Raw genomic sequence first — 16,675 nt, 5'->3', positions numbered from 1 at the left:
TAGCATCCTCTGTAGTCTGTCTGCCTTAAACAGAAGTGAACCAGGCGTCTGTGTGTGTGCGTGTTCATGTGTGTTTACATGTGAACCAGCGCCGTGTACTTGGTGCGTCATTTGGAGACGCGCCAGCGGTTTGCCATGAAGAAGATCAACAAGCAGAACCTGATCCTGAGGAACCAAATCCAGCAGGCGTTTGTGGAAAGGGACATCCTGACGTTTGCAGAGAACCCCTTCGTCGTCTCCATGTTCTGTTCCTTCGAAACGCGCCGCCATCTCTGCATGGTCATGGAGTACGTGGAAGGTGAGCGCTTGGAGACGGAGACTGGGATGTACAAGCGTTTGGAAGCGTCTGAGAAAGAAATCTAGTTTGTAATTAGTTTATAAACTATTTGTAAGCTTTTCAGAATTTGTCTCTAAAATTTCAACCCGCAGGAGCATCATTTTTAGGGAGGAACCAATTTGTTTCAGACATGTAGATGTGTCTTTACTATTCATTCTTCTTATACTGTAAAACTTATTTAAAAAACACGTAAAACCAAGTTAGTTAATATCACTTAGATTTCGGCCATGTTATTCATACATTTATAAATCTCATGGGTTCAAAGTAAATACTCAGTTAGCAAGATAAGTATTTTATTAACAAATTAAATATTTTGTTACAAACTAAATATTTAGTTAGCAAGCTAAGTAATAGGTTTACAAACTAAATATTTAGCTTTAGGTTTAATAAAGGTTTGGAACTAAATATTTCGCTCCACATATTTAGCTTCAAACTAAATATTTAGCCAGCAAGCTAACTAAACACACTGAAAATATGACTGAAAAATAAACCCTAGTTTTTTCTCTCTTTTTTGAGGCTAAATAACCCAAATTATTGCTGTTAATTTTTGATTTTGTAACTTTGCAAATGACAAGCCCATATGTTTCTTCTTAGGAATCACTGTTATGCACTATTTTTGTTAGCGAAGGAGGGGAAAAACAACAAATACCTTTAGGCTTAAGGCTTTTGTTTATAATGTGGAAAAGTTGAAACGGCGTACTCACTTTTTGGAGGCGTTTTATTTTAGCATGAAGCGTTGCCGGGCAGATTAAGACCTCCAGGCAAATCCTCAACAGGCTTTTACAGTTCTGCTATTTTATTACTGCCTGCAAAATGAGCCACCAGTGAGTCCAACCTCTACACACAAAAGTGAGCATTTTTTCTATTGCATTCACAGGTGATTGTCTGGGTTATTAAGGTCTGAACACCAGATGTACCAATCGTCCTTGAGTCACTCCATGCAGGCTGACTCAGAGCAGCCATCTTCACTTATAGACTAATAATTACTCACTTTTCTGTCCTGCCTTTGGACTGTTGCACTTTCTCTTAGGTGGAAGGTTTAAAGGTTTGGGTAAGGAGGTGTTTACACCAGCCCTGTTTAGCTCGCTTTTATCCGCCAACTCTTGTCTGTTTGCCTAGAAAGTCCGGTTCGTTTTAAGAGGTGTGAATGCGTATTCTAACTTTGAACCAAACCAACTCTGGTCCGCCCGCAGCCTAGGTCTTGATTCTACTAAAGTAAACTATGAAGTGGTACAAGTTAATATGTCGACCCAACCAGACTGGACATGTCTTCAAAAGCAGGAAGGGGACAACAGCACATGGCATTCTGGGTAAATACAACAAAAACAAATGTGTGAGTCTAGTGCCAGCAGGAGAAATGGATCGCGGTCTTTGACCTACAACCGATGAAATCTGAAGCTATACCTTTTTTTTTTCCATTTCATAAAAAAGGAAGTTTCACTCGCGTCTTCTTCTGAGGTTTTTGTGTTGTTTAATTCAGTGGTTCCTGGTGCAGCGCCACCACAGGCGAGGAAGGGGATCAGATTTTTCAAAGGGTTCGCGTCGTTTGACACAGTGCAGAATGAAAGTGAACAGCAGCAACTGAAAGTGTAGCAAGTGAGAATGAATTGTATTTATTAAAGAAAAAAAGGAACATTTCTGTATAAATGTAAAAAGCCATGTTTTTAAAATGTGTTAAGTAACAATAAATTTTTTCGAAAGAAAAAAAAGTGTTGTAACTTTAGTCTCCAATCGAAGCGAGTCTACGGGAGTACCAGGTGTGAAAACGCCCTGAGAGAGAGAGACTGAAGACACTCCGGGTTCTCTGTTTGCAGGAGGGGATTGTGCCACGTTGCTGAAGAACATCGGGGCTCTGCCTGTGGAAATGGCGCGCATGTACTTCGCAGAGACTGTCCTCGCGCTGGAGTACCTGCACAACTACGGCATCGTCCACCGAGACCTCAAGCCTGACAAGTAAGGCGGAGTTGCTTCACCTCGAAACGTTGCTGAAGTGTTTAAGGTGCTTGATTGCGTGTTTTCTATTCACAGCCTCTTAATAACGTCAATGGGACACATCAAGCTGACTGACTTCGGTCTGTCTAAGATCGGCCTGATGAGTCTGACCACCAACCTGTATGAAGGGCACATAGAGAAGGACACACGGGAGTTTTTGGATAAACAGGTATGTGTAGAAAAATGGAGAGGGATGGAACCCGTCTTACATGATGCAGCACCAGTATGTAAAACAAATCATATCATCTCACTGGCAAATGTTTTAATGTGTCCATCTGTAAAATCCATGTTTTTGAAGAGGAAATTCCCTTTTTCTGAAATAAAGTGAAGTGCAACCAGCTGCCTCGGAAGTCACATAACTGGTCCACTTGTTCGTAATTTTATTAAAGCTAAAGAAGTTAATTTGTAAAGAAGAAAAAAGAGAATTTAAAAGAAAGAAAAAAGAAGAAAATCCTTCCAATGTTTCACTGGCGCACAATAAAATCCAATAAAACCTGTCAATTTTTAAGGTTTGACATAAAAAAAAAAGAAAAATGCAGAAGAAATATGAGTAATTCTGCAACACTTAAAGGGGTAATGTTGTGTGTTTTCCTGGCACATAGTGACATTTCATAGCATAATTAAGTAACTCTGTTACCTTTAGTTGTTATAAAAATGCTGTATATATCATATATGACTTAAGAGAAATTTTACTTTCTGATTCAGTGCCTTGAAATTGGGCCTCTGTCTCTTTAAAAACTGCTTTCTGTAACTCCGCCTTAAGAAAGCTATCACATCGCTCCTCTACTAACCCTCTAACAACCAGCATTTCACTGAGAAGTAAACCAGATGTTTGCTAATTGCTGTTGGCTAGTCTGAAGGAGCTGAGTGGGGGAGTCAAACGGGAGGGCTGCCGTGTGAGGTGGAAGCTTGGAAACCGTTAGCTATGCCTCAAAAAGAGGAGGAGCTGCACCTTGAAGGTGGAGCTAAGTCCAAGTAGGCGCTTTGCACAGCTGAATGGTTGCCATGGGAGATTAAAGGATTTCTCAAACATGCATGAAATAGTCCAGGCAACAAACCAGGTATGGTTCTGATGAGAGAATAACATTATAACATGCTATAAAACTCAAAGAATTGCCTGCTCCTTTAAAAAATATAACTCAAATTCACAATGTAACTGCCGTTTCTGTTATTTTGCCAACAACACAGGGGTAGAAGGATTCATTTACGGTCCAGTCAAACTTTACACATAAGGGGATGCTTTGATGTCTTCCTTTTTCTGTGAAAAGCTATTCCCCTCTCGTTGTGCGGCAGGCATATTTGAAGCCTGATAAAATGAGACCTTTAGCGGCTGGCGGAACAATAGAGCAGTATTTCCGCCAGCCGTCACAATCACACGCCGTCTCTTTTACGCGGCTTTATGTTCTTTTATTCTCTGCTCCTGCTTTGAACACCTCATTATTTCCCATGCTGTAGACAAAAAAAAGCTGTTAGCGTTCAACGCGCGCCCATCTGCACATGAAAACGCACACCAGTGGGGCTTTCATCTAGTCTTGGCATCTGCGAGGGGATTTTACCTGACCAGACGTTACGCTTCTGTAGGTGCTGTACCTCTACCGCAACATATTAGTCCGAGACAGGTTGAAGGAAATGCACACACCTCTATCAGTAAAGCAAGACTGAGAGGAACTGTCACAAAATAAGGTAATAGCTGATTCAGTCGAGTCTTGTTCCTCTTTTAGGTGTGTGGAACCCCAGAGTACATCGCGCCGGAGGTGATTCTGCGTCAGGGTTATGGGAAGCCAGTGGACTGGTGGGCAATGGGCATCATCCTGTATGAGTTCCTGGTGGGTTGCGTGCCTTTCTTTGGAGACACGCCAGAGGAATTGTTTGGACAAGTCATCACAGGTGAGGGATCCCACGTCTCCGTAGCTGCGCTTCCATTGAAAATGTTGTCGATCTTCTGCTGATGTCGGAAAAACACCGTCCATCCATTTTCTAACACCCTTGTCCATAGTGGGGTCGGGAGGGGTGCTGGTGTCTATCTCCAGCTAACGTTCTGGGCGAGAGGCGGGGTTCACCCTGGACAGGTCGCCAGTCTGTCGCAGGGCAACATAGAGACAGACAGAACTATCAATTCTTGGAAAAACTTGGAAAAACACAATTTCGCAACTGTGGTGTTTCCATTCACTGAGAAACTGGATCAAAATCCCATGTGACTAAGAGTATTCACGCGATAAGTTATTAAAAAACATCATCCTCCAATTACTTCCTGTTGTCCTCTTCTTTGTGGTTTGAGCTAGTGGCAACATTCAGTTGTGAGAAGTGTTTCCATTCCAGTTTTGCAAAATAAACCAGTTTTGATATGACCTAAAACAAAAACCTCGTCGTACCACCAAAACTATTTATCCAAAAACACGAGTTCAAAATGTCAAATTGTGTAATTATACAGTGAATGGAAACGCAGCTGTTGACGTTAACATATGTCCTCCATGTGGATCTAACACAGGCTCTGAATGTAAATTGTACTCATCCTCGTATTGCGTCTTCGCTGCAGATGACATTGTGTGGCCAGATGGAGACGAGGCTCTTCCTGTGGACGCCCAGCACCTGATCTCCTCTCTGCTGCAGACGAATCCTCTGGTGCGACTGGGCACAGGTCAGGCGCCTTCCACTCCACACACAGCTTTAACTGCATGGTCTCGATGAGGTATTCTAATCTAACTCAGATTGAGCCCTGCAACTTTTCAATGCTTTTTCACGCCTGGCACATTTGGTTTGCTTTAAACGGTTTCCCTCCATTGGTCCGGACCTTTTGTGCCGGTGCGAATACGCTGAAGTGAATTCCGGTGTAGACCAGACGACCGGACCGAGGCGCACTTTTTCAGGTGGTCTCGGTCCGCTTCCAAAAGAAGTCTGGTGCGGCTCGCTTCTGGTGAACAAATCTACCTAGATCCGAACCAGCTGCAGGAAACATGCGTCTTATTCACTTCATGAGCCACCGTTGCTGGGATCTGTGGTAAAAATGATCCCTTTAGTGTAGCTAACGCTACTACAGCATGTAGTGATTGTAATGAAATCATACATGCTATAGTAGCATGTATGGGACTCAATCACTATGAGTCCCAGCTGATTCATAAGCCTGTCCCAATAAGCAAGAAATCAATTAATTGCATGATCAAATAAAACAAACTTAATAATTTTATTGCATGATTTATCATTTTTCTCTCTCGTTTTACCAAAAATTGGCAAAAGTCTTCAGTCTGGTGCGTTGGTGTCAAGCAGTCCTTTTTTTTGAAGGGCAGTTTCATTTACAGACATTTACAACATTTTAGTTGTCGTTTCTGTTGCTTTGTTTTCAAATTCACAGTTTTCCGCTTGTGAAATAGCACAATGTGAAAGCAAACCGCACAAAATGAAAATAATAAAGTCCGCTTTTGCTCCAAACTAAACTAAACAGGTGGGCCAAAGGGCTTTCCTGATGTGAACACATTAAACACGCTTGAATCAAATGAATGGAACTGTGACGTCTGTTTCGATCATATTCGGACTCAAAGTACAATGTATGATTTGGGGTTTGAATGTTGTTACTGCAGCATTTTGTAGCACAGCACTTTCAGACTGTGTTATATGTACACTAGCTTCAGCAAATGGTACACCATTGGCTGAAGTACCACAGGGAGTTCTTCCTGGGTATCTTAAACCCAGACGGGCTGTCGTCGTGCATTTCTGATTGTCAGCTGAGTTTAGTCAGACAAGTCAGCTTCTGTTGGGGTCAGAGTCCGCCTGCAGGCTTTCGGGCCACATTTATCGCCTACCTGACTGTCCGTCTTCTCCTGCGTTTCCCCATCCCCCCTCCCCATCCCCTGCAGGTGGTGCTTTCGAAGTCAAGCAGCACTCATTTTTTGCAGAGGTGGACTGGAACAGCCTGCTGAGACAGAAAGCTGAGTTCATCCCTCACCTGGAGTCAGAAGAAGACACCAGTTATTTTGACAGTAAGTTCGCCCTGTAGCATTCCTGGAAAAGTGGGAGTCAAGTCGAAAGTTTGAAAGTCTGCTGAAACGGATCATCAGACTGGTAGATGAGTCCAGTGAAATGAATTCCTTCTCGTCCCCAGCTCGGTCGGAACGCTACCATCACGTCCAGTCCTACGACGAGGATGACACCAACGACGATGAGCCGGTGGAGATCCATCGCTTCTCGTCCTGCTCCCCTCGCTTCAGCAAGGTCTGAACCCGTCAGAATCAGTGCCGGTTAGACGGTTGCGTCCACTCGTTATGAGCATCTCAGAATTCTGACTTTTTTCTGGGAATTCTGACTTCTGAAGTCAGAAAAAAAAAAGTTTGAATTTAACTTTAAAGTTGGAATTCTTTTTCGGTGTTCCTAATCCTCTTCTATAGGCAAGTATAGTTGGGGGTGATGGTGTCGTGTCAAGCAAAATTAGAAATATGTGGGGCTCTTGTTATAGCGACTACCAAATTCACCAGAAAATTAAACAAAAGAATGATTTCAGAAGGGCACCTTTTGTGTCCAGAGGAAAAAGGGCAGGTGCTCTAGCACCTCCTAATGTCTAACTGAGCACATCCCTAAAATGTAAATCAAAACAGCTTTTGAAGCAGTTAAACCAGGTTGAGAAGCCACTCGAATGACTCAATTTGCAATTCTATTAAAAAGTTCTGAACTGTACTTAAATTCCAAGTTTGTGCCAGAAAAATTGCTAAGTTAAATGAATCCTTTTGATAAGAAAAGTTGTCAAATATCCCACCATACAGATGGTTGTGAATTTCTCAGGTATATAAATACTCTATTTTTAGGAGTATATGTATTTGAGTCTGTGTGTAGTAGTTTGAGGAAAACATTAAAAAGGCCAAAAATAATATGAGTGGATGTAAAATTCTGACCAGATTTTCTGTTAATTTCTAATCCCCTAACTGGATTGCTGCACCGACCTGCAGGTGTACAGCAGTATGGAGCATCTGTCCCAGCTGGAGCACAAACCCCACACTGTGACTCTACGGGAGCACAAGGTTCCCAGGGAGGACCGGGTAGCCAAGCGAGAAAGCTTGGGAAGCGTCACCCTACGAGACAAGAGCTGGAGGACAAGTTCACCGGAAATGTACACAAAAAAAACCCCCGGCCAAATTACGTTTAACTTTTTTTATTCATATTTTGCCATCTGCCGCTGATGCTCTAAGTGTGGTTGCCTCGCTTTTCTAGGAAGCGCCTGTCCTGTTCGGAGTCCTTCTTTACTGAAAGTGACTCCAGCCCGCCGTCCGGGGCTCGCAGGCGCTTCTCCGCCCTGATGGATATGAGCCGCTTCGCCTCACCTCAGGAGCTGAACGCCGAGCCGCTGGGTCCAGGGAAGCAGCCTCCCGTCAAGACCAGGGGGACTTCCCTGGAAGGGGCCATCCCCTCCCACGGAGACCTGAGGACGCTCCTTAAAGATGGTAGGGGCCACATGGCATCGGGTAAGGCCCTGGAGCGTCTATGCGCCATTTGGTTTCATGGTTCTGCTTTGTCCTAGACAAACTTTTGAGACCTGCCGACGCGTCGCTGCCGCTGCCAGGCAGTACGAGCAGTCTGGGTCTTCCTGATCTCCAGGGGCCCCGTGGGGCCGCCACGGACCTGGTGTTGCGGAGGGTCAGACACCAGCAGCTCTCGTCCGAAGGAGACAAGCGAAACTCGCGACCAGGAACTAAAGTCATCAAGTCTGCGTCGGCCACTGCTCTGTCTGTCATCATTCCAGCAGGTGAAGCCTCACTTTAGCTGCTGAATGTAACTTTTACAAAAAAAAATATTAATTCACGTTTGTTGCACTATCTCTATGTTGTGAAAATATGGCATGAGACAGATAATCTGTGAAAAAAATTGAGCTTCTTTGCCTTCTTCCAGAGCTTCCAGTGCTAACTAGCAACAACCAATCAGAGCTATGAGGAAGGTCTTATTGCTGTTAATCATGCTTATATACGCGCTGGCCACAGCTTCCCTCCCCATTGCTCTTTGCTACGCTACAGCTTCTTCCTGATAGCAGTGTTTACCCTGAATAGTCATGTTAGTTAGCATGCCCACCGACGACTAGGCCTGTTACGATTGAAAATTTTGCTATAAATTGTCACAGAAATTATTGCGATAAACAATAATATTGTTGTTTTGAGATCATTTTCAAGTATATTACTGGCATAGTAACGCAAGTACACCCTTCTCAAAGATCAATAAACTTTCATTTGTAAAGCACATTTAATACTGGAAATGGAAGACCTTTTGAACATCCAAAACAACTAAAATAACAAATGAGATAGATATTGACGTCTCTATAAACAAAATTGCCCTCCAGAACGGGGGATGGCGGGGCCCAAAGCATCAGACTGAAGCCTTTCTTCATACAGTCTTTGGTAGAAACAAAGACACAAGAAAAACAAAATGAAAATGATCCAGCTTGCTTTAATTTATCATGTGATTAATTGATTTATTGCGCACTGCGACTGGTTTGCCAATAAACAGTTTTTCTGGAACAGTTGTTTCTCCACGCGTGTACATGAGGGTGATTGACGGTGCTAAGACCTTCCTCCTTGCTCTGATTGGTTGTTTCTGACCTGGCGGTGGAGGAGCTCGATCTAATCACAAATCATCTGCTTCATACCATACTGTCACAACGTGGTGACAGTTTTAACAAATATGTAAAAAACATATTTTTTACAAAAGTTACATATCGTAACTTTCATTCTGTCGTCTTTCTGCCCAGTGGAGCAGCACGTTGCGTCCCCACTGCCCAGCCCCATGTCGCCTCGCTCCCTGCCGTCCAACCCGTCCTCCCGCGACTCGTCTCCAAGCAGAGACTTCTGTCCCATGGTGAACGTCCTGCACTCTCCCATCACCATCCACCGCTCCGGGAAGAAGTACGGCTTCACCCTCCGGGCGATCCGGGTCTACATAGGAGACAGTGACATTTACAGCGTGCATCACATGGTTTGGGTAAGAGTAGCATAAAACCCACATAAATTCCTTTGAGTTTGTGTCTGTACTGTAACAAATTGCAAAAAAGTTGAAGCGTCAAAGTGGTATTTACATTTTTTGGAGATCATTTATGTTATACTATCCACTTCTTTGCAGCATGTTGAAGATGGAGGTCCTGCCCAGGAGGCTGGTCTTAAAGCTGGAGACCTCATAACTCACGTAAACGGGGAGTCGGTCCACGGCCTAGTCCATACAGAAGTAGTGGAGCTCATCCTGAAGGTAAAATAAAACCACATTTGGGAGGAAAACACTTCCCTGATATTACACTGCTTGTCATAAACTGATTAAAAATGTGTAAATATGTGCGATCCACAGAGCGGAAACAAAGTTACAGTCGCGACTACTCCCTTTGAGAATACCTCCATAAAGGTGGGGCCTGCCCGCAAGTCCAGCTACAAATCTAAAATGGCACGTCGCAGCAAAAGGACCAGAGTCAAGGAGGGCCAAGAGTGCGTCCCCAAAAAACAGATTAGTTTTCTCTAACTCTACTAGGAGGCTTTATTCACCTTATCGCACTTTGTTTTGTTTATTTTTCAGTAAAAAACGAAGTTCACTCTTCAGGAAAATCACAAAGCAGTCCAACCTGCTCCACACCAGCCGGAGCCTCTCGTCCTTAAATCGCTCTCTTTCATCTGGAGACAGCCTGCCGGGGTCCCCTACCCACAGCTTTTCTGCCCGCTCCCCCACACAGAGCTACCGCTCCACTCTGGAATCCACTTATCTGGGTTAGTAAGACAACTGTCTGTAAAATAAAGCCACCGGCAAAGTCCAGTTGTTTATCATATAACTTGTATGATGTGAAAAAAGCATTTGCATGACAGTTCTGCGAAATAAATAAATTATGATACGCCCAAGAAAGCCCGCCTCATCCTATGGCCAAAACTTTTTATTAAAAAAAAGAGTTTTTTCCAAAATTAAGCAAATTTATTTTCAAAATGTCCAATTGCACAAATATGTGGTCAATGGAAACACAGCTAGAGGCTGCAAACTCCCACCTACAGACGGCAGTATTTCTTACTTCTAGTACACTGCTGCCTCAGCCTTCCTTAAAGTCAAGTCTGAGATCAAAATGTTTGTATTGCAAAATTTCTTGCAAATATTCCTAACGTAGCACCACAAAGTCAGTGAAATTGATTCCAAAAACTCAAAAAGGCAGTCGCAAAATCATAGAGGTAGCCTACTATACAATGTTTAACGATATTGTTTATTAAGACGCACCTACTGTCTTAGTATCAAAGACAGTGATAACATGACTGTGTCCTCAGGTACGTCATCCCAGAGCAGCTCTCCGGCATCAAGCACTCCCAACTCCCCAGCGACTTCCCACCACATGAGGCCCAGCTCCCTGCACGGCCTGTCCCCCAAGCTTCACCGCCAGTACCGCTCGGCCCGCTGCAAATCCGCCGGTAACATCCCGCTATCCCCTCTGGCTCACACCCCGTCCCCTACCACCTCCTCCCCTCCACCTGTTACGGGCCACACGGTGGGGAGCTCCAACACCACCCAAATGTTCCCCGCCAAGCTGCACTCCTCGCCTCCAGTCGCCCGCCCTCGTCCCAAGAGTGCCGAGCCACCCAGGTCTCCCCTGCTGCAGCGGGTACAGTCTGCGGAAAAGCTCGGGGCACCCGTCCTACCTTCCTCCTCTTCGTCGTCGTCGTCACCCTCCCCTCTGACCGGAGGAGTGTCGTTGCGCAAGCATAGCTTAGAGGTGTCTCACGGGGACTACAGGAGAGAGTCCTTCCACTGCGAACACAGTCTGCAGAGTTTGCTGGAGATAGAAGGAGAGAATGGACCTGCTCCACCCTCTCCGTCCTCGTCTTCCTCCCCTTCTTCTCCTATGGGAGCAGATATTTTATCGCTGAACCATGTGAGGAAGCTGGGGAGGCAGGAATCGCTGCTCAGCAGAGACACGCTTGTGACAGTAAAGGAGAAAGATGTTGTTCCGTCAGCGTCTGAGCTCTCTGAGTTGCCAAATGTAAGGTCGGTTTCTCCAACAGAGTCTAAGACAAGTGTTGATACAAGCAAGGCACCACTCAATGAGGTTGAAAAGAGTAGCGGTGGTACGAAGGCAGCTGAAACAAAGACTAGTACCTCATCTACAGACATCAGAACAGGCGCTGGGATCAAGCATTTAGGTACAAAAGTGTCAACTTTGGAGGCAACAGACTTTCAGGCCAAAGCTGGCGAGAAAACTCCAGACATATCCAAGAGCCCACAACAAGACACAAAGCAGCAGAGTGTGCAGACAGATGCGTTACATGTTACCAAAACTCGGGAGAAGACAGAAGAGAAAGAAAAAAGCACTGTAGGTGTAGAGAAAGCAAACCTCCAGAAAACATTGACCACTGAGCAGTTCAAGCAGCATATAGGCTCAGAGACTGGAGATAAAAGAGGAATCAGTGGCGGCGACAGGGCAACTGATACGACGAAGACCAAAGTACCTGGACCGCCAGTTCCATCCCTGGCTAAAACGCACTCAGCACCCAGGCTCAGAGCAGAGAAGTCGGCAAGCAGCAGCCGTGGCGTCAAAGAGGAGAAGGCTCAACTGGAAGTCCTGGAGGAAAACCCAGCGTCCCCTTCCTCAAACGCTGCCTCGCCATGCTCAAGCAAACTACGGGCCATGTCTCCGGGGGACAAGACCAGCTTCGTCACCCAACTCACGAGTGTGGCTAAGACGGTCCTGGGTCCCATGAAAGGAGGGTCTCAAGAGGGCAGCAAAGTGAAAGACGCCTCAAAGTCAAGTGAAGAGAAGAAGGGAAGCACAGCGGGGAAAGCAGAGGCCTCATCCACAGGGGTCCACCGAGGGGCTCGGGGCTTCACCACGGCCACTGCTCACTCTGAGAAAGGTAACAGTCGGAGCGCTAAACATCACTCGTGATGTGAAAGCTTCAGAAACACAGACTGCCCCATGTAATGCCTTTAACTGTAGCATCAGACTGACATAACATATGAATTTGTATGAGGCAGAGATAGCAATGCCTGAACAAAACTATATTAAAAAAAATACACCAAATCAAAAAGAAGTAGAAAAGATGTCAACAATGATCAACTATTGTTGTGAAAATGTGTACATGGTGTTTTGATGTAGGCCTGTGTATGTACTGTATGGTCATCTCAACATGTTGTGTATATTGTAAAAAAGAAATGCATATGTCTTCATGCATGTCTGATTAAGGAGAATGACAGACTATTTAAACAAGATGAATAATATACTGCAGACCTTGAGATAGAAAACACTGTGAACAACCTTTCAACTTGACAAGCAGACTTTTGACTGTGTAGAAGTGGGATTCTGGTAGAAAAGGGCATTACTCACATTTCAGCTATTGGTTCCAGGGATGTCGTTTAGTTCTATGCTGTATTTATTTGAAGTTCAGGTACTAAAATGTGTCACCGATAGAGTGAGTTTTCATGCTTTCAACGCCTTGCAAAAAAAAATGCTTTTTCAAAGCTTTCGCCACAAATTCTAAATTGGATTTAGGTCTGTACTTTGACTGGGCCATGCCCTTTGAGCTAAATCATTCAACAGGTTGTCTTCTAGTATTTTTCTGTACTTCAAATTATGTCTGTCCTCAAAAGACTACAAGCACCAATTTAATTTTGACACTATAATTTGCATATTCTATAATCTACCAAGAGATTGCATTTATGTTGCTCTCTACATAAAGACATAAATACAATAGGTTTTTTTATTTTGTTCGGTGTGAACATGGTAAATGTCAATAGTAAATAATGTAGTAAATATAAATGTCTAATTACCTGAAGGATTCTTAAGTCAATAACCAAAACTTCAACACAGATGTCAAACTTTATTCAACTGAACGTTTACAAAACAGCCAAGTAAATTACTGCTTTAGAATTTATCTGCAAAGTTTGATTTAAGGGAAGCTAAGTGTGCTTAACGTTTTCAAAGTTAGCAAAAACAAAAAAAATTAGTTCCGCTATTAGCATGTTAGCGAATTAGTGCTCCCACCTCTGACTGGAATATTATGATTTTGGCCAAAGTCAAGCTTTATTCAGTGGAATAAAGCTTGAAAGTTTTATTCAGTGAGTTTGCAAAACAGCCAAGTAAATTAGCTTTAGAGTTTATCTGGAAATTTTAATTTAAGGGAAGCTAAATGTGCTTAACGTTTTAAAGTTGGCAAACGCACGAAACAAAAAACTAGCTCCGCTATTGGGCTTGAACTTCGTCACCACAGCGAAACCGTCAAAACACATCAAATTTCAATAAAATACATTGCGGTTGTAACATCGCAGAAGGTTTGAGGGGTATAAATACTTTTGTATGGCATTGTCATTTTGTACTTTGTTTAGGTAATTGAAGGTGTCACAAACAGAATGTGACACCTTCTGTATGGCGGGCTGAGGAGTCGCTGTACACACAGCAGAAACTGGACCAAGAAACCAAAATGCTTGCAGTGACAGAGTTGAAGGATGGATCAGACAGTTTCCCTCGGCTCTGTTTAAGGGCCGACTGTCAATGGGATTGAGAGGAATACATTAGATGAACTTGCACAGGGACACTATGCAATGCGCTGCCAATGCCACTATTGTCCCGTCTTTTTGTGTCTCCTGGGTATCCAAGTTTACATTGTGCTCCAGACAAATACAGAAAACAGCATAAAGCTTACAATAACTCAAGCAGACATATATTGTTTCATTTTTAAAGGTGGTGTCTGCTGGTTATAGTGATATGTGCAATTCTATATTTTAGATTACAGTATGTACAATATGTTCGCTCAGAGCGTGGTAGCAAGTAAAGACGCACATGGAAAGTAGCACTTAGAGGAGAGAGCAGGTTTTCTGTCACTCTTTTTCTCTCACGCTAAGCTACAGTTCGTGGTATCATATTAGGTGAAACGGGAAGGGCCAGTGTTTTTACTTAAAGGTTATGTGGTCATCATTGTTGTTGTTGGGTTTTTTCTTACTTAAATGTTAAACAATATGCAATCCATCAGTGCTCAGTCCTGTAACACTGAGCATCACTGTCTGTGAGAAAAGCCTGGAGCATAGATTTGTTCAGAGTACCTTAGTGGTGAGGTCTTCTTTGTTGTTGTGTGTTAAAATGTAGTGTCAAGGTATCGGACCTGTCTTAGACTGCCACCTTGTGGACAACATGACATAGAGCCAGAAATTTTAGAGAACAGGAACGTTAAGTGTCCCATATCCTCAGTCTGTGGAACTTTTGTTTGTGCATAGTTTATAGTTTTTATGCATAGGCAGACATGTTTACATTGATTTCAATTACAATCTCCATCTTATCTCTCATGATGTTGTAGTTTTAGCAATAAACACCAGTGTTTCGTGTGTGACCAAATTGCACTTTATGTTGCGTTTCATCAATACATTTATAGTCAGTACTTTACATTCACTGTATGAAAAGACAGTTTGTTTTTTTTGTGTGTGTTGTTGTCTGGTTTACAACCAAGTTTCCTTTTGTCAAGATTGCTAAAATTATCTCTATTAATTATATGTTGCAATTATGAGAGAAATGTATATTTAGATTCGTCTCTTTCTCTCCAACAACAGTTTTCTGGAATTTTGGCCCATTACTGCTGATACAACAGAGTCAGGATTTTCAGGTTTTTATTTAACCAGGGAAAAAACTAATTGAGATTAAAAATATTTTTTTCCCCAGAGTGTCCTGCCCTGGATTTGTAGGTCGCCTGACATACACCTTTTTAGCTCTGCCTAAAATTACTATGATGTTTTATGATGTCCACTACAAAACGTTAATCTTGTGGTCTTCAAGCCAGTTTTTGTAACTAGGCTCCATGAGTAGGACGATTGTCCATTTAGAAGACCGCTTTGTGCCCAAACTTTAAGTCCCAGATGATGTTTTGAAATCTGACAGGTGCACCTGTCCCTCCCGCAGCAAGAAAATTCCCCCATCATGATGATGCCATCCCTGTATTTCACAGTTGAGATGTTGAGAAGTGGAAAAAAAATTATTTTGCAACTGTGGTGTTTCCATTAAACAAGAAACTCAATTAAAATCACGCGTGAATAAGTTTGTTCACGCAAAACGTCATAAAAAATCAAAAAAACATGCCGCCATGATTCTCCAACCACTTCCTGTCGTTTTCTTCGTGGTTTGCGCCAGTGGCAACATCCAGTTGTTGATGATGTAAAAGGGCTTTCCATTGCAATTTTGCGAGATAAACTACTTTCAATATGGACACAAACCGCCCCATCCTAGTGGTAAAACTTTTTCTAAATCAAAAGAACGAGTTTTTTCAAAGTGTCCCATTAAATGTGTGCAAAACTTTGTATAATTCTTTTCCTAATTTCTTGTGATTTTACATAATGAAGCAGTATCTTGCCCTCTTAACTTAAATTCAGCATAAATTAACCTATCAGAAGCTTTAAAAGACCATATCAATACTTTATATGGCCTTCATATCTTATAAAGCAAATTGTTAAAAATCCTCTCTCTGACATTTAGCAAACACAAATAATTTTGGTAATCATAACTGACCAAAAGGAGGAAATGTAGTTTGAGATAATGTCGGGACAGTTTAAAAAACGGGTTCATTTTTTTCTTCATACAGCGAACATAAACACCTGGCTTCGAGCGTATATGTGGGAAGAGTTCCAGCTTTTTTTTTACATTTCTTTCTTTTAAATTCTATTTATTGAATTTTGTATTTATTTATTTAAGATGCCGATGTACTGTTGAAAATATTCCGCGTAATATTGAAATAGATCATTAAATACCCCCACCATATATGTGTGGTCGAAGTTGCTAACATTACTGTCGCGTCCATGTGTGTCCAAGTGTGTCCAAGTGTTTGACCTTTTTTCTTTCTTTTTTTTACAGCAGCTCTTGTGAATAACTAATGTCAAATGAAATTCCAACTAGAAAGGAAATAAAATGTGTCAGAAACCCTTGGTATTATCTGAGATTTTCTTCAATGGTGCATTTTGTGTTAAGTTTTCTCGACTGAATAGTGGTGCACATCTAGGTCAAAAAGTTGTGTTTAGATCTTATCTTGAGTCGAGAACCTGCATGCTTGCTGTAATCTCTATGCATACTGTTTTCCATTTCGGTCAGTGCAGCCTGGGGAAAATTTTGCGTGGCCCTGGAACGTAGTTTAAATATACCGCAAATTTGGCCCTCCAGCCATTTGAGCTCATCTTTAAGAAGATTTTCCAATCTTCTTAGATTTAAAGATACAAAGTACTTTCTTTCGTGAGTCATGTTTTTTTCCCCCCTCTTACTCAGGGCCACAATCATCCAGCGACTTTTTATTTAAAAACAGACTTGGGCACGTATAAAGTTTGGCTAAAAACAGCCAGTGCTTTCACAGAAGGATCTCATTGACTTTTAATGTAGCCTTAAAAACTATTTCT

At 42.7% G+C, this 16,675-nt stretch overlaps 1 protein-coding gene across 4 annotated transcripts in view; it reads left to right on the top strand.

Annotated features, from left to right (window-relative positions):
- LOC116736136 (microtubule-associated serine/threonine-protein kinase 1-like) overlaps positions 1-12,760 on the top strand; it is a 57,502-nt gene extending 44,742 nt beyond the window's left edge. For 3 of the 4 annotated variants that reach the window (XM_032588430.1, XM_032588431.1, XM_032588432.1), the window contains 15 exons: positions 90-298; positions 2,152-2,290; positions 2,366-2,498; positions 4,051-4,216; positions 4,866-4,967; positions 6,181-6,303; positions 6,426-6,535; positions 7,264-7,424; positions 7,526-7,755; positions 7,833-8,057; positions 9,051-9,280; positions 9,419-9,541; positions 9,638-9,771; positions 9,860-10,047; positions 10,588-12,200. In XM_032588430.1, the coding sequence (XP_032444321.1) occupies positions 90-298; positions 2,152-2,290; positions 2,366-2,498; positions 4,051-4,216; positions 4,866-4,967; positions 6,181-6,303; positions 6,426-6,535; positions 7,264-7,424; positions 7,526-7,755; positions 7,833-8,057; positions 9,051-9,280; positions 9,419-9,541; positions 9,638-9,771; positions 9,860-10,047; positions 10,588-12,200 (3,886 nt within the window). Of the gene's footprint in view, positions 1-89; positions 299-2,151; positions 2,291-2,365; positions 2,499-4,050; positions 4,217-4,865; positions 4,968-6,180; positions 6,304-6,425; positions 6,536-7,263; positions 7,425-7,525; positions 7,756-7,832; positions 8,058-9,050; positions 9,281-9,418; positions 9,542-9,637; positions 9,772-9,859; positions 10,048-10,587 lie in introns of all 4 variants that reach the window. The other variant, XM_032588429.1, reaches the window with a different exon arrangement.
- The last annotated feature ends 3,915 nt before the right edge of the window (positions 12,761-16,675 follow it).

The sequence above is a fragment of the Xiphophorus hellerii genome, chromosome 16 (assembly GCF_003331165.1).
Source record: "Xiphophorus hellerii strain 12219 chromosome 16, Xiphophorus_hellerii-4.1, whole genome shotgun sequence".
NCBI lineage: Eukaryota > Metazoa > Chordata > Actinopteri > Cyprinodontiformes > Poeciliidae > Xiphophorus > Xiphophorus hellerii.
Note: the sequence above shows the minus strand (reverse complement) of the source record. Positions and strands in the feature narration are given on the sequence as shown.